This window comes from Perissodus microlepis, chromosome 18 (genome assembly GCF_051167445.1).
Source record: "Perissodus microlepis isolate ML-2025 ecotype Zambia chromosome 18, ASM5116744v1, whole genome shotgun sequence".
Taxonomy (NCBI): domain Eukaryota; kingdom Metazoa; phylum Chordata; class Actinopteri; order Cichliformes; family Cichlidae; genus Perissodus; species Perissodus microlepis.
Window position 1 is genome coordinate 29,003,978 of NC_140478.1, and position 25,381 is coordinate 29,029,358.

Consider the following 25,381-nt stretch of genomic DNA (forward strand, 5'->3'; position numbering starts at 1 on the left):
AGCTCCAACACGTCAGTAAATCTTTAGTTTAATTCAATAAATATGATCGTTTGTTGGTATAGCTTTAGGAAGCTAATTGACCTCTTGCAAAATATTTCCTCATGAAAGGGAACAAGAAATTGAAACATTATGAAATTTTCGCTTTTGTTTTCTTTTTGTAATTCTTCTTTTTCTTCTTTTAACATCAAAAAGATTTGAAATCCCAGAACAGACGCTGCACCTCAAGAACAAGAGGAAAAAACACTATGAAAGGCTTTGAGAGGGTTGCACAGTCTGACTTCCACTTCAGCTTTCACAGTGTTGTTTCTTTCCAGTGTATCCATTACGCCCATGTAGTGGATGCAAATTTGACACGAGTATACATCTATCCCTACAGCCAGTTTTCCACCTGAACACACAGGAGTTTCTCAGCCAATCAAGCCCGTCAAACATTTGGTCACAGTTACCTCTCTTGCCACCTGGTTGCCCAGACCTTCTTTTATTGAAGTGTCAAAGTTTCCAAAGACTTTTTGACGCTGTTGTGTTGGAATGAAAAGCAAATGCCTTTCTGTGTGCTGAGAAGTGAGTCCCCGTAAAAACCAAGCTGTACAAACTGGCTCACTTCAACCAGCACTCCTTTTTTTTGTCTAAATAATCACCCCCACCACCATAGCTCAGCCACCTCAGCTCAGTCTTCTTTCTGTTCCCTTTTTTTTTTTTGCCATCTTCAACGTCATCACATCAACTTGAGAAAAATCTTGTTGTTACTAATAGATTACAATTAGAATGATCAGATCAAATTTGAACTAGAGTTTAATAGTAAATTCTCTATAATTCTCCCAAAGTTAGAAAAGGGAACAAGAGGCAAAACAAGCAGAAACTCAACTGTATTGACAGAAATCCAAGAAAATCAGCTGAGTGAAAGATGATCTGATACAAGTGCAGTGCAGAAACGCCAGAGTAATTATCATAGCATCAAAATGGAGGGACATTAAAAATAATAACTCTAAATAAACTGTTCACAGATGGCTTGTTAGCTGGCTAGATAGCCAGCAGCTGCTCATTACTCGGCATGTGCAGCTTCATGTAATGTGAGAGCGTGATCGATTATAGACAGGAATCAATAACATTGAACATGCCTGCCCGGATGCTAACTCAATTGTGAGTGCATACACACGCATACGCACACACACACACTAATGCACACTCACAAAAACACAAACAAAAACGCCATGCTTCTACATGGACAAACATGATGATAATCACACACACACACAAAAGAGTTTCTGCTGTAAACACTGAAACTGAGCGGCTGCTTAACAGCACAGAACAAAAACATCGGGGCCGCCTCGGCACTGCAGTTTAGGAAAGACACCAAAGGAGAACTTATGTTCCTTTAATGTGCAGAATCATCCTACATGCATTAAAAACAAACACAAAATATAAAAGTGGTGCTTGTCGAGACACAGACGGAAATAAAGTGATTGTTTTATGTCATCATGCGGTGGAGAAATCTGGACTCCTAAATATGATTTCTGCCTCCTCTCAGCTCAAGTTTCACGTTCACAGTACAGGGCCGGTGGTTTGAAACTCTTCTGAAAAGCCATTCAAAGCTCTTTTGATCTGACAGTATACTGTAGTGTAATACTGCTTTGGTTGTACAGCACCTTTCATGCAACATGTGCGGCACTAAAAAAATGAGGATGCAGGTTTGATGAAAGAGCAAACAAGTAACGATAACGATTACACAACACACAAAGGCATTTTGTCATAACAGTTTGTGACAGGAGAAGCCCTGCTTTTAAGGGGTGTTTAAATGTTTAAATCACTAATATCATCAAGTAGGATATTAGCTGAAAACGAGGGAGCATCTCCAGTTCTCATTTTTGGTGTGATTTTGGGTACCCAGCAGTAGAAAGGACACAAGGCAGTGGCTGGTCCTAAGCCTTTGAGCAAGGTGACTTTTAAAAAAATCAATTCTGAGAGATACAGGGAGCCAGTACAGTGTTCCCAGGTCTGGAGTGATGTGGTCCCTCTTCATTGTATAACATATGCAGAATTCAAGACAAACCTTACCACTTTTATCCAATTTAAACAGCAGATAATCGTGGCAGAAGCAAAGTCATCACTAAACACTGTGTGATGGAATCAAATGCTGCTTTCTTTGCAGTTAGCAGTAAATCACTTTTTATGACATGGGAAGACACCACAGCTCATATCAGACATGATTAGACGAATTCACCGGTGAGGTAGGCAACTTTAAATAAAAAAAGCCACACAAAGTGAAAGCAAAAACACCTAGATAGAGATAGCAGAGGAGTTTCACGTTGTTCTACTGGCCCAGAGGTCAAACTCCACCTTCAGCTCCCTGAGTGACTTATCAGCAGAAGCAGCTAGTGTCTGTGTGAAAATTAACATGCAGTCACAGCCCAGTGACCCCATGAAACGCCAGCTGTTTGCATTGTGCTTCAGAAAGTTGTCTTTCAAAGTTTAACCTCTAAGATTGCTCAAGTTTGGCGCTGGTATGTGTGCCTTTGTGAGAAAAGCAGTCATGGATTTTTCAAACGTGGATCGCTGTGCTCACTTGGAAACGAAACATTCTGGTACACTAAAGATTTATTTCAGTGTTCCTCTACTGAAATTTAATATCCTGTGTAAAAACTGCCGTTGGGAATTAGTTAAAATGATGAAAACTGAACTGACACCTCACTAGCTAAGAATATTAACAAGTCCACCCCTTTTTTTCCCTTTAACTGCGAGCTCGTCATTACGAAACTGAGCATTTGCAAAGCGACTTCACGAACCTGTGAATTTTACACCCGGCCAACCTTCTGCTTTCTGGGTGAGTTTTACCAACAGTTGTTATTGAAGCGCAGAAAACTGAGTAAACAGTTGGCTGGTTAGACCTCAGGTGACAGAGCAGCTTCGGGCCTGCTGACTGTGCACTCTGCGTGTGTGGCCAGTCATTCATAACCACTCCCATTGCAACATGCACACACACGCAAACACACACGCTCGCACACACAAAACCACAACAACAATACATGACAGCTCAAAGTCCAAGTATGACTGGGATAGTCACACCTACTGTGAGCATCAGAACTCATCATTGTGGGCTAATAAAGAAACAGGGATAATATAATATAAAGTTAATTTCTGTCATTCACATTAAATAAACATTAGCTCAGATATGTCCAATCAAAGCACGAGTGACTGACAGGTGCTTTAAAGCGGGACATAACTTCTGATTGATTCAAGTTAACAAGAAGTAGCTGACGACACTGATAAACATTGCTTCTGTTTAACTATGTCATCAGCTGAGACATATGGAAAAAAAGAGTGTGTTCTTCTTAAATATAGTGTGTCAACCAACCTTATAGACTTTGCCTTTTAATCTGCTGTCAGCATGAAACAGAACGAAGCAGATCAGAGTCTGAGCGTTGCTTACCTTTGCTTTGGTTAAAACAGTCCGTAACAGGTCCAGAGCCGGCTAAACATCCCATGCCGGCCGGGCAAACACACTGGTTTTCACAGCATACACACACACACACACACGCACAACCATACACTCGTTTTGTATTTCCCCTCGCTTCTCTGTGAGATTATTCCTGTGTGTGTGTGTGTGTGTGTGTGTGTGTGTGTGTGTGTGTGTGTGTGTGTGTGTATGTGTGTGTCATCTGCCTCTAATGACAGCTGACAAACTACATGCCGCAAATCCTCTCTCTCTGTCACTCCCTCCCTCCCCCTTGCTCTCTCTTTCTCTCTCTCTCCCCCTCTCTCGCTTGTTTTCCCCTCCCCCCATCACGTAGAACCACACACATACAAACACTCCTCCCTGTCTCCTCCCACAACGCAGGAACACACTCCTCCCTCCTCTCGCTCACAATCGTTCTAGGCACTGGATGATTTACATGGCCTATTGTTCTGTAATTCTGGATGGCTTTTATTATTTTAAAAAATACACTAATCATTACCGTCTATGACATTTGTTACAAAACAGTCAAAGTACAAAATGTGTTACTTTATCACTAGTTGCAACACTTTTCACAAACTTACAATGCTTACATGCAGATGTTCAAAAAACTGCCAATATTTGGCAAAATGAGAAATGTGAGTGCTGTCAGAATTTACGGGTGCCTGAATATTTCTGTCTATTTTTGGCGAACAAGAAGAACAACAAAATAAATACATACATACATTTTCTATTATTCAAACTTGCGCACAACTTTCAAAACTGAAGCAGAAAGAGATGTCTGTCAGAAACAGTGAAGCCAGTGAGTGACAGAGAAAGACTATTACATTCAGCACTTGCATAATAAGCATTGTCCCTGCTTGTATAATAAGCCCTACATGAAGGGAGATGGCAAAAACACAGACACACACACAAGTGAAATGAGTCACAGAAAAAAGAGACAAACACACACTAAGAGGTAATTTTACAAATGGCTAAAGCTCTAAGAGCTTTGCGCACACATACAGCTACCACATACTCACACAAAAATTGCTAGGTTAACTGTCACCCTCGCTTAAAACATACGATCCTTCTGTGTTTTCACTTTCCATGTTCTTATGTCAGGATGTCCCTGTTTTGCTTTATGAGCTGTTGTGGTTTCTATGAACTGCTGTAAATAATGTCTGACGGTGTTCCTTACCTTTGATCCAGTGATGCTCCTTTTGGTTTAGTTTCATGTTTTAAGTTTTAATGATCCCAACCAAATGTTCAAATGGTTGTTTTTTTTTTCAGAGCTTAAAGTTTAAGCTCACAGTGGCAGAATGATGAGTGCTGTGAAACTGAAAATTTTGGGGTTTTTGTTTTCTTTTTTGCATTTTCTACTCTGCAAGTTGCCGTGTTAGAAGGCGATTATACTCTGACGTGCACAGCTGCAAACGTGGATGAGTAGTCCTGTTATAGTGCTGTGAAAGTACCCTTAAGGGTACATGTGTAGCACACCGTATAAACTTGAACCGAATCTTAAAGGACTTGAAATCCATCACAAATACACTGACTGAGGAATGACCTTTGAACTTCTCCTGCAAATGTACTTTTCCTGATGCCATGACACTAATATTTGGCCATGCAAATGCAATTTAATTATATTTGGTTATAGAAAATCAAACAAGAGTGCCGTTACAGTACAATGGTCTACCATTGTCACTGGCCAATATCATCACTGCTAATGTCAGTATATTGGCAAGTAAGTAGGAATTTAACTTGGTCAGTGGTCAATATATCTGATGTAACACTCCAGTTTTGCACCGGATAAATGATGTTGGATGGTGTGATGAAGAGGTGAAACACAGGCCAGTTGTGTTGTTAAAACAGAGATTTGCTTCCCTTAGCACAAAACCAAACATACAAACCAAAAAAAACCTCAAATAAAATTCAGTGTTTTATAGAATCTGTGCATCTGCATGTTGAACTCCACTGCATCCCTAAATAATTTTTTTTCTGTATCACTTGTATTGTAATATAACATATATGTGTACTGATATATGCTATATTTGTATTGCATCCTATTGTAATACAGCAAAACACTATCTTAACATAAAGATTCTGCTTACCTGATTTGCAAAGCATCATGGGTAAACATCCATAAAGATATGGCAACATCATTCAGTTATCTCTGTGAGACACATGAAACAAAAACAAAGATAAATGTTAGGTTTGTGTTTGAAAGGTTGGGCCGAAACAGATTTCTTAAATAGCAATGTGTCTGACAGCTGATCCCAGAATCTGTACAATCTTTGTTTCTTTGCTTGTCTTTTAAAAATAGTTTTTTGGTTAATAACATTTCTTTCAGCCTTTTATTACTATGTTTACTGTGTCTATTACTATGTAATACTTTGAAAACAGGATCCCAGATTGAAGGACCATAAAATGTATGCATGTCATCTTGTTTGTAGAAATACAGACAAGTGGACAATGAATTATTGCATGTATAATGAACAGCTTAGGCACAAACTGAGAAAAATTGTAAGAAACTGGAAATGGCCAAAAATCAACGCTACATTAGACAAGTTGGCGAAGCTTTTTATCCCTAATACAGATAAAGCTCTTAAGACACTGGATCATTCTCATAACGCAAATTAGCATACGTCAATGTATTTTGTGTGACTATGAAGATGTAAACGGAGATGTGTCTTTCAAAATCCAGTGTTTATAAAGTAATGTTTAGTCTCCAGCCTCAGAGGTATAACAACCCCAGTGACATCATCCAGGTTATTTTCTCAGAAACATAAAGCGTATTTTCACAGGATGAGAACTTCCCAAAACTAGTAATGTAACTTTAATAGTAAAAAATAAAGGCATACAAACACAAACACTGATGAGACATTCCCGTAAGTACTGAATGAACGTTTTTTGACATCATATTGAGTTGCTAAAGTGCATGAATAATTATCACTTTCCAGGCATGAGACACACTTAAGTGAAACACATCACTTCATTTTACCACAAGAGTCAACCCATCATCAAGTACAGATGCAGGGCACGCCTAGATCAAATGTGTAAGAGTGTGTGCTTGCTAAATATGCTGCCGTCTTTTACAGGGTAAAATCATTTAGCAGAATTTAACCTTAATCATCACCCACCAGTTATGCTGGAAATCGCACTCCTGCCCACAATAACAAGGATACCTGCAGCTTTTCCCAGACAATGACCCTGCCTGGGAGGAAGATTCCGAGAGCTCGGAGGCCTTTTTCACACCGTGGGGTTGACCTGGAACAGTATGGTGCTGCTCCAGGTTCATCGAGTTCCCACTGGCTTTGGTTCATATTCAAGAAACATCCTATTTTATGAAACAACTGGTCTCCTTTTATTTGAACAGCTGAAGTGTAGTGGAAATCTACTTAAATCCCTCCCTAACGATCAGATATTTCAGAACCATTTTACAGCGTGCCCTTTCATTTTCATGTTGCAGACAACTATGTGCATGTGTGTAAAGTCCAAAGTGTAGGTCACATGTCCTGCTGCTGTGGAAAGACAGAAAGAGCCTACCTGTTTACTGGATTTCAGTCACCCCCCCTCACATATATATCTGTTGTAATCAAGTAAAAACTCATTTTTTTCAGGAACTATTATGCATCACATACTCTCTGTGTTGAATCACATCCTCTTCCCCCCTCAGTGTTAAAAGGGATGGCAAATTAAAGGAAAACCCCACATTGTGGGTTTGAGTGACGATTTACCATCTCGTGCCCTAAGAATTCAACACAGAAGCGACACGTCCAGTGCAACAGCATAACAGACCTGCAAAATCCTCCGACTGTAGAAGTGAAGCGTTCAGTATTTTTCCATAATTTTCTGTACATCTTTACCAAAAGTCCTTGACAAGAACTGTTACTGTGACTTTGTTCTTTTCCACTTCTGACATAGTGGTAAATAAGTTATAAATACAATTTCACTAATACTGAGGTTTGGGGCTATGAACATTCATGTACTTATGTTTAAACAAATTCAGCGTTCAATGCAGGAAGCTGAAACTTGTTTTCCCTTAGAGACATAATGTGAAGCATCAAACAAAAGAATATGTCACAAAATAGGAATAAAGGCTGATGCGGCCACAGGGATGTACTGATCCAATATCAGACTGATCCTGACTCAAAAAGCTGACAGCTGGGCCAATCTATGCAATTCAAGCCTATGTTGTTGTGTGTTTAATAAAGTATGAATCAGTAGCAATGCACTGGTTTGCTAGCAGGAGAGCTAACATAGCTCTCTCTCACTTGCTCTTGCACTCTCCCTCTTGCAATGTTCAGTCTAACACTTATTGGGAAATATTTATTTCACGTACATTAACATAACACATTTTGTCAACTTGATTAATATTATTTCACCTCGCCTGCCTCTTGTCAGCTCCATGTAAACACATGTGTGCATGTGCATCTGTGTTTGTGTGTAGGTGCACTCACGACGAGACTGAGAGCAGCGAAAGGAGAAACTAGTATGAAATGAAAGCTGTGGGCAGGGAAGATTCTAAATCTGACCTGAAATGAAACTAGTGCAAAAAAGATTAGGCGAATAACATACACACCTTTTATTTTTATTTTAGATTGAATTCATCTTGGTTGTCTTGTCATTTATTACTAGACTTAATAAGCCTGTTACAATTTGTTTTACAAAGTCTGGAAAGCAAAGCCAAGTCTGACATTGCCTTGCAGATAAAAGAGCAATTCCCAATTGCTTCCCGGTAGTAAAAGAATACAGTCCAGTCATTTAACTGGTATCAGTACTCGGTATCCGCATGCATTGCTCACTGTGGGCATGGACAGGGTTGACCAACCAGTTTTAAAAACAAGATGATGTGTATAATGCAACATGTTGCAGCTTGAAAGTTTAACAAGTTAAAATAGATGAAATAAATGGAAGAGTCAAACCTACCAAATCGAGATCGTTAGCACAGTGGTAATGTGTTGCATGCTTGTGGTGTGTGTGTGTGTGTGTGTGTGTAGTTACTGTAATCAAGAACACCAAATGAAAAGTACTAAAAAGAAGAAGTTATTTTTTTTGGTCAGTGGCCAAATCTGAAACATCTGCTGGCTCTTCCCCCCGATTTGTTCACTGTTACTTCGTGTGTGTGTGTTGTGTGTCTGCGTGTGGCAGCAGCATTCTCAGTCAGTTGGACACAGCACACTCAAACCACACTGCACTTTAACATGCACCTGCCACCGCTGAGATAGCTGTGCGTATGTGTGCATTTGTCAGTTTGTGTGTGCATCGGAGTGTGTCAGTGTCTGTGGAGGAGAGATGGACAGCTGATCTCTACCCAACTCCTTTGTGAATTGCACAAGCACACATGCAAGCACAAATGTTCTTCCTGCGCACATGCATGATAACAGAAAAATCCTGTGGCTGTCACCCAGCCCACTTTGTGCACTGCAAACTTAGGTACCGCAAAGGGTACAGTTTTATCAGTCATTTTACCCAGGACCTCAAGTAGAACAAGCCAAGACAGTAAGATGCACACTGAAGCACCAGTAAAATACAGATTAACCAGTTGGACTGTTTTCTCCCTTTCGGAAACAGCCTTTTCTCAAAGGAAAGAACATGCAAATAATTTCTAAAGGCTGTTTTAAAAAATAAACAATGGGCCCCCAAAGTGACTTGAACTTTGCTTTCAGCAAAAACAAAGAAACACATATTTGCACCTACAGAGTCATGGCAATTGTGTAAAGACCAAACTTTGTAGTTAGCAATGGAGGGTTACACTGTTAATTATTTGCATAATAGACATTGTGGTAACCAAACACGCACATACACACTGACATGCACACATTCACACACACACACACACACACACACACACACACACACACACACACACACACACACACTGAGTGTCTGTTAGATAGAGAGAGGGAAGAGTGAGAGGGAGCTACAGAAAGTCAATGAGAGCCACACAGAGAGACGGCCTACTTCCTGACTGTGATTAATTTCTGTTACTAAGCAGCTCTATGGTAACACAGACATCCACAGCTACACCGAGCTCAGAGCTGGTTTACAGTATACAGCCTATGCGTCTAACACATTACACAAGTTAGACGCATAGGCTGATAATCCTGGCCAGTAACGCAAAATATATAATCCCATATAAGATGTGCAAAAACAGCCCATCTGCAATTTGCAATGTTCACAATTATGCATCAAATTTCTTGTGAAACTGTGAGATTCCGCCCATGTCTTATAATGTTATGTGAAACATATGACTAATTTGTGAATATGAACAAAAGCACCCACAGTCATTCAGGGAGGTTAGCATGTCAACTAATTACAAATTCTGCTCAATCATTCATCTTAAGACTGCACAAAAATTACCCTTAAGCCACAAATGACTTAAATAATTCTTAAAAATGACAAGTTTTTCAAAAGCAGTCCTGTCATCTGCTTTTACTCTTAATCTAACCATTCTCTCTCAGCCACAGATGTGATGCTAAACCAAAACACAAGAAGCTCAGCTGTGTTGACCTCTCTTTGATCACATGTGGACAAAAGGATATTTATAAACTTTTAAAATTTTTCAGTTATTTCCTGAATTTAATAACTTGTCATTACGTGACTTTGATTCATCTCCAGAGTCTCATGGTGTGAATAGGATCGGAGTAACAAATGGGCATCAGAATGGACTTAATCAAGCCATAATATGCATTTTGGCCACAGTGCTGCTTAACCTCTTTACTGTCGTCTTTGCAGCAATGGTCTGTCACCAAAAGGCTGTGATGAACAACACAATTAGCTCTGGCCATGGCCTGCGTTTGTTCTGCAAAAGCCTGTTATGCTATTAGCTTGTATTATCCAGCTGGAAGCCTGTGGAGTCTCTCTCTCTCTCTCTCTCTCTCTCTAACACAGCTCTGCTGTCATAGTGCTGGAGAATTACAGCCGCCATCAGCTCCAGCTAACCAAATTAGCACTTGTTATGCAACCTGCTACACTTGGCTCACAGGTCTACTGCTTCAACCCTGCACAGCTTTCCATATGGTTTGCACATAGGAAGGCAAGTTAGCTTTGCAGCCTGCTCCTCAGCTGAGTGGCAACATGCTGGTTTATTGCTTTGTTTAAGCAGTTTAATCTGGTATATGTATCCCTTATATGCAACAGACGTTTACTGTAAAACTAAGACTTTCTGCCACGACAACACAACAGCTGAGAGAGTGTGAATTCAAAGCCAGAAACTCAAATCATGTGAGGCTGCATGCTGCGCTTTCATAGCCAGTTACAGTCTTCAGTGTTTATTAAAAAAAATGAAAAAAAAAAATGACTGTAAATGTATCTGCCAGTAGAAGGTGTGTTGATACTTGCTAGTTTTAAAATTTGACTTTCATTGTCTCACTGTAGCATATGTGGTTTAAGCAAGTCAAACTGAAGACTTTTAAGCCATTTTTCTGCCACTTTAAATACCACTTTCAAATTAAATCTAAGAGTAAACTTGTGATGGAAAACTGTGTTTAGAAGGAAAAATCTTTCCACATTTATTAGTTCAAATTACAGTATTCATTTGGATTTAGGCATATTTCCCAAATTAGCCAATAATGAATCTAAGAAAATAAAAATAGAAACATAAATCTTGCCTGAGATGCTATTCATTCATCCCAAGTTTGAAAGAGCCTCAAAAAAAGTGTATTTTAAGTGGTAAGCATTACCCATTGCTCTCTTTGCTATTCTTAAATCAGTTGTCAAAACCACTGCAAAAAAAAAAAAAAACAGATCTAAAGGGTTAATTAAAGTACTGGCTTTTAAGCATAGTCCACAAATTTTCAATAGAGTTAATGTCAGGGCTTTGGGAAGGCCATTCCAGAAGCCCAACATCAGCCTCCTTTATCCATTCCAAAACCAGTTCTTATGTGTTTGGGATCATTGTCCTATTGGAACACTGAAGTTTCCACCATCTAGCAGCTGATTTGAGGTGAAATTGATTAAATTTGAGCTAGTCCTCCTTCTTCAGTATTGCATCCCCTTTGTGCAATGTATCATTGGAAGAACATTTGGCTTGTCCATGTACAGCTGCAGTTGAAGTTGAAGGTGTTGATTTTGGAGCAGTGGTTTCTTTTTTTGCCCTGCACCCTCTCTACCCAGGCAGGTTTGAGCCTTGCTGAATCCTAAAATGTTTCTGAACATCCTCCCTCTCATCTGAGGTCAACAGTTTAGGTCTTTTTCCCAACATCGGCAAAGTGGTGGCATATCAGAAGAACTTGCATTTACGTAAATTATTTGAACCAATGATCCCGGAATCTGCGTTTGTTTAGAAGTGCTCCATTAGTCCTTCCCAGCTTGAATAAATCTACAGTTCTCCTTCTTAGAACCTCACTGAGTTCCTTAGACTTTCTCATTGTTCTATATTGGTTGAACCAGTGAGTTGTGTCAAACAAATGTTTTCTTATGCTGCCAAAGAGAAACTAGCAGTTGTAGTCAACTTAAAAGACATTAGAGAACCTTCAGCACAACTTATTAAAAATGTTTTATGTATGCATGTTTATATTTGAGCCTGTATGTGTACTTTTGACCATGTTTAAATCAGACAAAATCCAAAATAAATTTAAACTTGTGGACCCAATTCTAATTTTTAAAGTCAGCAAAGGTGTATGCTGAATAAAAAATCTTGAAACAGACAAAGAACCGTTCAGAAAAATCATAAAAAGCCTCAAATTACCATCATGAATACATGTAAACCTCCACAACTGTGCCCTGGCTAACACTGTAGCTTACAGTACAAAAATGAGTACTATGATAGCACTATGATATATCAACAACAAGGGGAAAGGGCTACATTTTTGAAGTGATTCCAAGATTTATCTGAAGCAAATATGAGGCTTTAGCAAGTATAAATCTAAGTATGCACAAATTAAAAAAACCATAGTATTGGATGAGTCTAAAAGACTTCAGACAGCTCTGGCCTCCCTATCATTCAGATACATGACAAACAAAAAGATTTCATTTAAATTGTAGGCGGTCTGAGCTTACGTCAGGTTTTGATGTAATCATTTACAATACAAACACTCTGCTCTAGAGCTGGTTGTAATTAACTAAATAATTCTTAATGCTTCTTAATGGTGTTGACCACACTGTCTCATAATCATGGCCACAGTCACAAGTATCATACTTATCATATGTCCAAGTACGGTAGAGTCTTTTAAAATTTTTAGAAGAAACACATTGGTGATTTATGATGACGATGACTGATCAAACTTTCCAGTCCATGAGCATTTTATTTTAGGTACACTTACGGTAAATAAGGGAATATGAATGAAAGCCCCTCCTGTTGTTGTGTGCAGTCACCATGTCAAGAAATTACAAAATACTTGTGGTTTTTGCTGCAATCTATTCTTTGTCTGAATTTCGAATTAAGATCATATTTGAGTCATGAGCAACAGACATGTAGATCTGACTTGCTCCCCTAACAATAACAAGAATTTTTCAGCCGTTGCTCTGCATCTCCCAAGAACAGCTTTTCTTTGTACAACTATCCTTAACTTTCAGATGCTTCATAGCATGCCTTAGGTCTCATGGTTTTACTATAACCACGAGAAAAAACAAACAAAAAACAAAACAAGTGTTTCCAGTATATCTATAATAAGTGTGTATACTTTTTGCAAGAATAGCTACAAGTGCTTCGCCTTGGCTAGTATCTGAGCAATGATGTAAGTGTTGCTGTTGTTGTATTAGAGCTCCTCTCCTCAGTTCTCTCAGCTCCTGTCATTAGGATAAAATATGATCACATTTTAAAAATATGATTCAAATGTTTTGATGTATCTGAAACTTTAAGTCCTTTAAATCATAATCGTGGCAAATTATTAAACACCTCTAGCCTTTAGAAGTATTAGCCTTTTAAAATAAACAGGTGGTAGACCAAAAAACTTTGAGTCTGTATTAAACCGCTATTGTGGTTGACACATTAGTCATTGTTCATTCAAACTGCGACACATGCTGACCCATGCATCAAAAATAGAATAGGAATAGAAAACGATTTTTCAGTGCAGGAGCACAGAAATTTCCAGATGGCACTGAGGGAAATTGTGGAAATAATTTAGTTGAGAAAGTTGAGATAGTCTACCAAAAACTGAAAAACCTCCATGATTGCTTTTTCAGTCCATCGGTGATGAAACAATTTTTTAATTTTTTTAATTTTTTGGAGTTGAGAAACTTTTCATTTGGAAAATGGCTGGATCACACGTCAAATGCCACTATAAATGAGTAAAGGTGATGTCATAGTTCATGGAAGCCACAACCAGAAAGTTAGGTAGGGATCATACTTCATTATCTATCTGGAGATCTGCAAACACCACAGAGAAGGGTTATACTTTTATAGAAATTAGCCTCAAAGACACATGGGTAATCGATAGTGCAGTCTCTTACATGAAAGCCCAAATGGTCCCAAAGGCAGGCACGTTAATGAACACTCATGTGAAAAATATAGTTTTCACAGGGCTGTATGCAGGCCTTGTACTTTAGGATTTAACATGCTAACTGACGCCTGCAGAGTCTAGGATGTAGCCCTTGTGTTTCTTGCAGTTTCTCTGAGCACTGGGAAAATTGCAGCATTGTGCTAAACACCTAAAATGAAGCATATTTTATAAGCAGCATCTGGCTGCTATTTACCCTCTTAATTCATATGGAACCAGTAAGGATGGACCCAAAAGCATCCTTTTTTACATGACTTCTTGTCACTCAGGCCAAGGAAGGCCTTCATATACTTGTCAGTGTGGAATCTACATCACCTGCATCAATCAGTGTTATGTCTATTGTCAGGGTGCTGCTGCTCCCATCGTGTATGCACTGTATCTGAATGTTGCAGAACAAAGCCATATCACTACATACTGCCAAATGCTGTAGATGGAAAAGGAGACCTATTTTTCACTAGAGCTCTCCAATCTGAAATGTGCTCCATTTTGCACTGGTTTATATAGTACCCTTATCAAGGCTTTTCACTGTTTACATTAAGGTCAAATAAAATAATATGGTTGGACAAAAATAAATAAAAGGAGAACTTTGTTAAATAACCTACTGAATGTGTCAACAGAGATGATAAAAACCAGTGAATTGGCTAGCTGATATCAGCTGATATTAGCTTATCGCAGATATAAAGTATTGGCGTATGTCACATCTAGCACGATAAGAAAGAACTAATTTAGAAACTGTGTAACAATTACAAAGATTGTACACAATAGGCTGCCTTAAACATTTTGCAATCTAAAGCATCGTCTCTTACTTATTCAAGATAACTTAAAAAATGCGCTTGAGCCAATACATCGTCTGACCTTTTTAAACGCTCATATATGAAGTCTATTCTAAGACTCTTTTTTATGTTAATTCCTATTATTCAGTAATGTTTAAGGAGATAATTTGTATTCAAATCTGCAAGTCAATGCACTTTGATTTAGAACTAAAACGTATGTTATCATCAGATACTGTAACAATATCCTGCAGATTCATTTTGCTGAGGGAATATTACAGTGATTATGGTTTTCAGGCACCACAGGAAGCTTTCAGGGGAGTCAGTGACATGGGTGTGTGCATGTGTGTGTGTGTGTGTGTGTGTGTGTGTGTGTGTGTGTGTGTGTGTGTGTGTGTGTGTGTGTGTGTGTGGTTAATTAGAGCACTTGGTCTCAGGAGGATCAGACCTGGAAGGCGACTGTCTCTGCTACGTGACAGAAAGCCAGGGGCAGAGTGTGTCTGATAAGTTGGTGGCAGAGAGAGGAGACAGACATAAACAAACACAGATAAGTCGACAAGCATGCACACACCCACACATACACCCCTTGGTAAATACTAGTAGATGTACAGATGAACCAGTTGTGCTGGTATTTAAATACCCCCCGAAATCATTCCCAAATTAACAATATCAGCTTGTGGGTGAGAAACACTGAAGGCAACGTTTGCTCTTAAGTAGATACGGAACCCAGTGCTCACCACCTGAATTTGCTACAGCTACAATTTTGGCATGTTTGTTTTATAGTCTGTCACTACTTTCACGTCTATATCTGATTTAATTCACTCACAAAGACATTAAATTAGGACTAGATTTATTTTAAATCCAAGACCAGGATAACATCAGGGATTGATGGCTATGATTTAAATGTGTGAATCTATTTCCTTGCTGTCCCAGGATAAAACGTCATAGAAAACAAACTGAGGAGAAATGCACAGTCAAGCCTTGCCCTTCCTCCTTCTCCTGCTGCTGCCGTCATTGGTCAGGACATTATTTGAGCCCTCATGTGGTTTAGTGAATTCAAGCCACTAAGGATCCCTCATTGGGCAGGCTGCCAAATTTGTGTTAAGATCTTGGACTTAAGAACATTCCTGCACTCTTGCTGCAGCACTATAAGGTAGTTTTGGCATTGAACATTGTATTGTAATGTACCAGAATTTAATCAGACAAGACACTACTCTGTAACTGTAATAAAAACGTTACAAAAACACAGAGCAAACAGATAGAGGTGAATCCCTGACTAAAACAAAGCATGCACAGTATTTTGTGCTGCCTAACTGTTTCTATGCATAAATAGCATAATGCCTCTTAACCCCTTAGAGAGAAAAAAGGTACAGAAAGAAGGGTTAAACAGAACCTGAACACTTGGCCTACATGTCGCAATCCCTTTCAAAGTTCAGTTTGGGGTGCCGGGAAGAGCAAATAAGCCTAAAAGAGCCCAAAAAAAATCATAAGCCCAGCCCTCAAAGATAACATTTCCAGAGGAATCAGATGGCACCTGTCACGTAGGCAAACTGACAGGTTTCCTGTAGTAAGATACCTGCACAATAGCAAACACAGAGAAACCAGCACAACAGCAAATAAAGACAAATTCTTATGCCTGCATTTAAAAAGGCCCACCTTACTGCAAGACAATACGTTCTGAGCTGTGAGTGTTTCTTTTCAGCGTAAACCTGCACGACGTGTTTTTGTCACAGCCGCACTCCTCATTCTATGCTGTCCTGTTAGCATACATACACATGCTATGTAGTCCAAAAAGTAGCAATCTGCTGAATATATAAGAGGGATGATTGTAATATCTCAAACTTGGACACTCTAAAGTGCAAATCATTTGGCTTTTGCTTTGCAAATTGGCTTTTAACAGCATACACATATAACAAAGGAAAAGCAAAAGTAAAAGCACTCTCAAGGATCATATGTCATGAAAAAAAGACGCAAGTTTGATGTAAATATCCCTCATTTCCTAAACGCCTGGTCTCAAATCACACAATGCCCTTCTTGACAAACCAGCAGACGTCCTCCCATCTTTACAGAGTATAGCCTGTTATGACTTTAAATACATTAAAAAAAATGATGACGATAATAATGTCAGTAGTTTCTATCCATCTACCAGTCTCTAATGGATTTTCACCTATGACTATTCCCACTGGACTAAAACGATAATATCACTTGAAATAACATGTTCTTTCAGATAATTAGCCTTTTTATTATTGTTTGTTTGCAGCTTCAAAGCTGCAAAAAAAAAAAAACACATTCTGGAGAGATAAGCATCCCCTCACAACACAGTAGAGCTAGCTGATAAACTATGTCAAATTAGATGGAAGAAAAGGAAAAGACACTTGTTTTTTAATTATTAAAAATCTATTATTAACAGTCATTTAAACTGTGGCATCATTCTACTAAATGCTGGAATTATAACATCATGAAATAACACAAGTTATGAACTACCTACAATTGTATCTTTAAACTGAATTAACAACAAAAACAGGGAAATTTTAATATATTGAAGAACACTAGCTCTCTGGACCTCTGATAGCATCCTATAGAGGTATCCCAGCAATTTTTTATAGGTTAAACATTTTTTCTTCTAACATTTCCATTATGGTCTTTGTTTATGGGTTAATTATAGTGAAATAAGTATTTGAGGGACTTGGGTACATGGCTGTGAACTGCTTCACTGTAGCTGATATGTTAGTTTCAGGCTTAAAACTTGAAACAACAGCAGAAAATTTTATTTCCTGATGGCAGTTAGCTTTGACCACCACAACCAGCTGCTACATGTACACACTTTAAAATGTATCTTGTGGGTTAACTTTGCTTTTAACAACTTGTTTTAATTTGGTAAAGTGCCACAAATTCTAAACAATTACTTAGCATGTATTAACAGAAGTGTTTTTATGAGAATAGGACATAAAAGTTGTTTTATAAGAGTCTGAACATTAAACAAATATTAGATCTGTGTTCTGTATTTCCAAAAATAAAATAATTTATGTGGGCCCGCTGCAGAATTTCAGCCAATTTCTGTTCAATGGGATTAGTAATAGGAAGTGGAACAGCTCTTTTAGAGCGTCTCTGGTTTTACTTTGAAACTACAAACCGGAAGTGTACGATTGCGTTTGTTTTGCTTGACGCCTGAGTTGCTTGAGGAAGTCAAAGCGATATGAACCAGTGTGAGAATAGCATAAAATGTTCACTGTTAAACAATTATATGTCTGTCTTAATCTGATAAACCCATCTGTGATCAACGAGGGTTTAATTATGGGTGATTATATGAAACTTTAACAGGAGCAACAAGCGAGCACTGAACGCTGCGGAGGTTCACATAAACCAGCAGTTGTCGCTTCTCTCGATCAGGAAGAGGGGATTTAAACAGCTAACCGTTAAAAGTTAAACGGCGAAGTCCTGGTTGGGATATTTGTGCCGTTGTAACACAGTTGCTTAAATATCTTAAACAAACAGCAGAGCCAATCGGCGTTCACTTCTTCTGCCGAACATTTGAACCCTAGTCCTGCATTTGGCAGGTTACCAACGGAAATTAGCATTTTTATCCACCGAGCTAGTTTCGCCCGAAACCCCGTTTCAGTAGTGATAGCTGTCAATCAGCCGATTTGGCTGATAAACACAGCGAAGTATACTCGCCGTCAGACCCGGTTCGTGAACACGGATGAATGACCTGCGCGTTTAAATACTGGACGAACATAACGTTATTTCCTGTAATCAACTAATTAACCCTGTGGTATATTTTCACTACCCAATAAAAATGTAGAACCGCCATGAAGGAAAACAAAAAAACATGAAACAACAACAACAAATGCACATTTTAGTATAGAACTCGATTTAAATTAGTGGACACTTTGCACGAGCCCTTACGTTAATACGTGTTTTTGGAGGTGGGACTAATGGGAGAAGTGGGGGTCAAGAGAATGACGGGAAACTTGCCTGAGAGTTTGGGAGACCGTGGGTGCCTGACGTGCGGGATGTCGTCGGGGAGATGTCGGTCAGCGGGACGGAGCGGCAGCGGCGTCCTGGACCGGAGCCGCCATGTTCATCTGGCTCAGAGGCTCCTCGGCTTGGCTGTTTATCTTTACCAGTAGACCCCCCTCCTCCGTCTCCACCGCCACCACCCCCACCTCCACTCATCTCATTACCACACGGCAGAGCTGGGTGTCTCTGCAGTTCGCCCTTTCTCAGCCTCACTCGTGCACGCAAACTCCCGTCAGCTAGTTATTCAAAGGGAAAACTGAACTAAAAGCCCTGAAGGCAATTTTTATTTCTATTTTATTTGTGAGATAGTTTGTGACTTTTTGTTTTGTCAGTTCTGACTGCGATAAAAGAAAAGTAAACCACCAAAATAAGACACCCATATAAAGTCCCCTTTTTCTTTTTCGTTTGTTATGGAAACATTCACATTTATAGAACAAATGGTGAACGACGTTTGATACTTTTAAAAACGCAGTTTCAGCAATATGTTGTATTACGTGTGCATTACAGTTTAACGCAGATGTGCAAATAATTAATTAAGATGTATTTATAAAGCGCATTTAAACAGCTGTATAAGACAACAGAAAGTTAATATAACCGAAATTACAAATTAATATAAAAAAATGGGGGTGGCCAAAATATAAAACAAGACAACCGGCCGTCACAGTCATAGTCAACAGATTAGGAATACCAGTAGAATACCAGTAAGCCCTTTAAAACGACAATATGTGGAGCATTTGTAGTAGACACAGGCTCAGAAAGCCGATTTCACCATCTTTGATGCAACTCAGAAAGTCCCGTTATCCTAAAGTTTGAGACCAGAACAGGGGACATGAAGTAAGAGTTCTTGGAATTAAACAGCTGTAGTATTTTAATCTATAATTAGAACTTTGTTGACAGTGACTCACCAGGTATTGCAGTGCGAAATTATGAATAACTTCACTGAAATTTGCAAACAAACTTTGCAAGTGAGCAAGATCGGTTCTTTCTTGCAGGCTGGTTCTGCCCCCTGTTTGACACCGCTGCTTCCAGATGTATTATGTAAGGTGTAGTTAGTACTTAGTAACTTACAAAATATTTTTCCTGTAGTCTCTTAAATACACGTTCTCCCTTTGCCAATATTTAGTGAATGCCATAAACATGCTCATACAGTTCCAAGATTTAGACGCTCTGACAGTGGCCTATATATGTGAAAGTGTATTTCACAAATTAAACCTACAATTATATTTCTGTCCACAATACACGGTATAGGTGTTAGGTGTCCATCAAATGTCCTGCATTAGTTATGCACTGTAGTTTTTTTAGTGTAAGGTGAGAGATTTTCAGTAAAGACACAACTGAATCCCAAATGAGCAAAATGTACATAATTCACTCACAGTTTAATTGTAACATTTTTTTCACAGTATTCCAACGCATATTTACATATAATATTTTTTTTAAACAAGTTTCTAAAAAAACTAGAACAATTATAATGCAAATTATTGTAACTGACCATGGTACGATGAATTTTGCCATAAAATTAAGAGATACTGCCACCTAGCGACTGACTGAAAATGTGTGCAGCATTTCCAGTACAAAGTTTAGAGATTCATTAACATGACTGAAAAGACAGACGGCTTAAAGTTCGCAAAGGGAGAAAACAGCTGGAAAAATATAAATATATTTCTGTACACATCACAATTTAGATTTCTCATTGTGTCACGATCAACAGTCTGGGAAAGCACCAAAATGTTTTATTTTCCCCAGTTCCCATTCCCATACACACACTTTATGCTTTATTTGGCAAATCTTTCTTAACCGAGTGCCTGCATAAAACAATTTCTATACCCAGAAACAGCTGAACAGTTAAGCAATGAATTTCCTTTTACCCACATGAAACTTTTCTTGAGATATTGCAATAACACACCTGTGATAGGGAAGTGCCAGCCTCATAAATAACAACTCAATGACAAATGTTATGAGATTATTTACTTTCTGGGCTTCATAATATACAAAACTCAGTAAAATAAAGTACAGTACATTCATTTTATACTGTATAAATCCTACTTATCCCACTTACATGACCAGAAAGTATTGTTAAATGGAAGACAATGCTGACAATTATTTTTAAATCAACACAAAAAGCTCACTTTAACAGCCTCAACTCAAAAAAAGAAGACATAGAAGCAGTTAAGCAGTTTTAATTAGGGGGGGGACAGGGGAAGTGTAGCACTCTGATCACACTTCAGGATGAGGTTAATTCTTCATGCGGCCACAGGCGGCTGACCTTGAGGCAAATCTTTAGCCTTGTTTAACTATAACACAGGCTGCAGCTCAGTCCTGGTGAGTCCCTTTGTTTTCTGTGTCTTGTGTGTTTTGAGTTGTGAAATATCTGAAGCAACGGGTGTGACTAATACAACAGATTTTTCCTCTAGAACATTTCTCAATCAGCACTGGTGTACAGCACAAACACAGCGCTGAAAGCAATCATCTCGCATTCAAAAATCATTAGCTGTTGATCTTGAAAATCCCAGCCCAATGCTCCATTTCATCTCACTGTCAGTGGACGTCACAGATTACTCTTCCATTTGCTGCTCTGTGAAGATTCGTTCACTGCGGGAAAGAAAGGTTTATATTTGTGTCACAGCCAAATTTTCTAAATTACAGCAGCACAGTTATAATTAACCTGCAGTCCTAAAGTATAGTAACTAAAACTACCAACTTGCAGTCGTATACCTCTGCTCACCATGCATGTTGAAGTTTACAACCTGTCTATTCAGACTCATCTGTTACAGGACAGAAATTGGTTTCATGAGGTCACAGTTACCTTGAACTTTGACCACTGATTTCTTATCAGTTCATCTATGAGCCTAAGAGAACACGTATCTCTGATATAATCATGTTCCTCCCTCCCTAGATATTCCTGATATATCACGTTCGAAAGAATAGGATGGATGTGAAGTCACAATGACTTTGATCTTTGGTCACCAAAATCTAATCAGGCCTTCTTTGAGTCCAAGTAAACCTTTGTACCAAATGAGCAGAAATTTCCCAGCAGCAACAAAGAGCTGCTGCCAGAGCTGAGGCATTAAAAAAAAAAAACATGGTGAGATATGTCTATTTTGTTGGATCATATTTAAATCATTACAGTATCTGCTGGAACTTATTTGTAAAGGAAGTAAATGAGACCATACCCAGACTGATTCTGCCTTCTTTCTCCAGCTTCTTTAAGTGATGAACCAGGTTCACATTAGCTGCTTGGTGCAGGTGTTTAGGTGTGTCCTGAGAGAAAAGCAACACAAGTTTCAGTGTCATTTTTTTGTGATCCAGCCTCAAAACAGACCAGTCTGTATGGGATCAGGTCAAAGTCAATTGTATAGCACATTCTAAACCACCAGAGCTGAGAAAAGTGCTTCACAGGCAGCCATTAATAAAACAGAAACATTTCAAGAAACCGTTTAATTCTGCATTTAATTCCGAGTTATTATTAATCTCTCTCTTTTTAAGTCTATATCTTGTAATACTGACGATCATCTGATTAGCAGAAACAAATGCTCTGCAATGAGTGTGAACATCGAGAAGATCAGACAAGTACAGCAGTGCCAGCCCATTTAGAATGTAATCAGAAGGGATTAGATTGCTTCCATGGTCAAAGATGGTAGACTGTATTACTGGTAAAAGTCTACCCAGTCTACCTTTGACAACAAGCTGGAAACAGCATCAAAGGAAAAGAAGGTTTTTCCTGACCTTGTACACAATCTTGACAAGCTCCATGGAAGTGAAAGGCTTTCCTGCTCCATCCTGAATGGCTGCCAGGATCTGTTGTTCTCTTTGGTTCCGGTGACTGATGTAGTGTCTGATCTTAGAGCCAGCATCCTGAACCACAGGTCCGTGGCCTGCACAGAGAACAGCAGCAGCAAGCTTTTTCTCCAGTCATCGGAAAGACTTTGTTAAATGAATGCACGTCAGAGAGGCAGAACTCAAAGAAGCACAGCCGGTAGCTCTGAAACAAGTAAAGTCGATCAACGGACAATTTATTGGCAGCTATTTTGAAAATAATGTAAATATTCACTGGTTTAAAAATAAAAAAAGAATTATTTGAGGCGTTTCTGTGAGTGAATAGGTGCAGATCTTAGAAGTGGAAGTCATAGAGTAACTCATAACAATGTCATGAAACACTCCTCGCAATAAATATGGAAAAACAATTCACCATTATCTAATATAATGGAGACGATGATCTGTGATACAGCATGGTATCTGCAGAATGGTGTATCAAACTAGCCTTACCTACATTTTTTTATTAAAATATACATTTCTCACTGGTGTAGTGATGATGTACCACAAGATTGTGTGATTGTGTGCAAACAGGTTGAGGGGGGAAAAAAACATTATCCAGAGTGTTTTTTAAGAAATAAAACAGAGGGCCAAGCATCAGCGTATCCTTGCTCACCAGGGTAGATGAGGTCAGCCTCCGAGTCCAGCAGGATTTGCAGAGATTTCATGTAGTCGTAGAGGTCTTCAAACACGGCCGTGCCCTCGCCCAGGATGCAGTCTCCAGAGAAGATAGCCCGCTCCTCCTCCAGCACCAAGGCCATGTGGTCATCAGTATGGCCCGGAGTGAAAAGCACTCTGGGAAAAAGAAATGGCTCTCTGCTCAATTGTCTGATTGTAGATTCAGACAAAAGCCATGTCAGTGTGCAGAATGATAATAACCATAACTAAAGGAATATTAACAAATTTTATTTTTTGTTGGTAATGCAGCATATTTTCATGATATTGGTTTATACATTTTCACCCTGAAAAAGTCTTTGAGTTATTGTTCTTCTGTGTATATTATGACAGATGTATTTTTAATGCTCTTTTATAAATTCACAATGTGTAAAAACTGAACTGACTTGAGTGTGGCTCCCTCCGTCTCAACAACATCTCCATCTTTTAGGTAATTGTAGTCTTTGCTTCCTGCTGTCTCTCTTGCTTTGTTGGAGCGAGGCAGTTTGCTGACTCGGACCTCAGAACCTGCAAGATAAAAAAAACCCCTAAGAAATGAATACTGACTCACTGAGTCTCTAAGCCGAAAAAGTACTGGCAGTTTTTGATTCACTAAACTAATAACAGATTTTTCATTAGAAGGTGGCTTTTAGATAGATTTCACGAATACAGTAATGATGAACGGTGAAGTAACCCAACTATACCCACACATTCAGGGGCTCACCAGTTATGTCCCTGCAGATATCTTCTACTCCACCAGTGTGGTCGTGATGCCAGTGTGTGACGATGATCTCCTGGATGCTGGTGCTAAACTGCTTCAGTGCCTGTTTCAGGCTGCTGATGTATTCAGGCACAGCAGGTTCCCCCGTGTCTATCAGCACCCGTCTGGAATATAATTGCTCATTATATATTCACCCAAAGGGTTTTAAAGGTAACTATGCATATTCATATATTCCAACTCTACCGATGAGTACTCCATTGTTCTGTCTTATAGTTGGCTATTGTTTTATAGCTGTTTTATTCACATTACAGAGAACTAAGCGCTCCTTTTCACTGCAAACGTAGTCTACTATTTTTGTTAAATATTACTCCAAACTATTATTATTTATTATATTGAGTATATGCCGAAGAAACAAAAACACCCTGGCAATTAATTTCACACTTTCAGCTTTGTTCTATCTGTCACCTTTATTATCCAGAAGCGCGAAAACGCTCAAGTTAAAAGATTTTAAATGGAATTTGGCATTAGCGCCGATTTCTACAAGCTAAGAAATTGCACGGAAAAGGAGTGTCAAGTTTTTGGCCAGCTAGTCCCTTTCAAATACACATGAGCTAAACAGACAACACATTTACTCATGTTTCCTTTTGGGAAAATGATAAACGTCACTACTGGCTGGACTAGGGTCACCTTTTGCCCGTGCCGACCAGGTAAGTGTTGGTTCCCTGCAGAGTCATCGGTCCTGGGTTACAGCCCAAAACCCGAACCACTCTAGCAGACAACTGCTCTATGCGAGGAATAATGGCGCTCATAGCTCCAGCTGGCGTGAAGTTATCAACAGTACAAAATAACAAAACACACAGAAGTAAAAGTTCAGGAGAATCTCATACAGGATATAAAACTTGTTTACTTCCTGTACGTACTAAGGAAGATTTCAAAATAAAAGTCTTGAGCTCGCTCATCCGCGTCAGTGTTTTAACACGATCCTCTATCACCCATTTTAAATGTGTCACTTAAAGCTTGCTTTCAGTACTGCTGTGCCTTTTATCTTATGTTCTTTTTCACATTATTATTGTCACTTTATTTCATGCTGTACTTTACAGTATATCTTTTCAATTCGAAACTGACTGGGTAAACCTATCGCATCTTTACATCTCCCACCACATCTGACTGACTCACATTTTCACACGTGTACTTTTGATAGGCATGTGTGGATTGTGGGGAAAAAAGGTTTCTGTGGTTTTACTGCTCTTTGTTGTCTTTGTTGTTAATGTCTTTGTCCCTACACAGCATTTTCGTGTCACTTTCTTAGATATTTTGCCGGTTAAAACAAGGACCTTCTTTTCTTTTGGTCAGTACTGCTTGAGCCCATTCAACAAACAACCCGTGTATATTAGTGCCATATATGAACATAACCCAGTTCTATATAATTCAAATTATTTTATAGGAGAAAAATAATGACAGCTCCAAAAATCCCGGTAAAGACTAAACCGGTCTTTTACAAGCAATAGTAAAAACCAAACACTAGATGGGGCCA

The 25,381-nt window shown here is 38.9% G+C and overlaps 2 protein-coding genes across 5 annotated transcripts in view; both read right to left on the bottom strand.

The window, feature by feature from the left end:
- The window catches only part of LOC146368107 (nuclear receptor coactivator 2-like), a 54,655-nt gene extending 35,883 nt beyond the window's left edge, over nt 1–18,772 (bottom strand). For 2 of the 4 annotated variants that reach the window (XM_084911697.1, XM_084911695.1), the window contains exons 1-2: nt 18,618–18,772; nt 5,542–5,603 (exon numbers count right to left, since the gene is read on the bottom strand). The gene's annotated coding sequence lies outside the window, so the exon portion shown is untranslated. Of the gene's footprint in view, nt 1–3,427; nt 3,697–5,541; nt 5,604–18,617 lie in introns of those variants that run through there. The other 2 variants (XM_084911698.1, XM_084911696.1) reach the window with 2 other exon arrangements.
- Nucleotides 18,773–20,001: 1,229 nt separating this feature from the next.
- lactb2 (lactamase, beta 2) lies at nt 20,002–24,762 on the bottom strand. Its single transcript, XM_084913441.1, has 7 exons — nt 24,535–24,762; nt 23,851–24,011; nt 23,534–23,654; nt 23,089–23,267; nt 22,386–22,534; nt 21,833–21,920; nt 20,002–21,251 (listed from the first exon to the last, which is right to left on the bottom strand). The coding sequence occupies exons 1-7, from the start codon at nt 24,654–24,656 to the stop codon at nt 21,208–21,210; spliced, it is 864 nt and encodes a 287-aa protein (XP_084769567.1). The 5' UTR covers nt 24,657–24,762; the 3' UTR covers nt 20,002–21,207.
- Nucleotides 24,763–25,381: the final 619 nt, after the last annotated feature.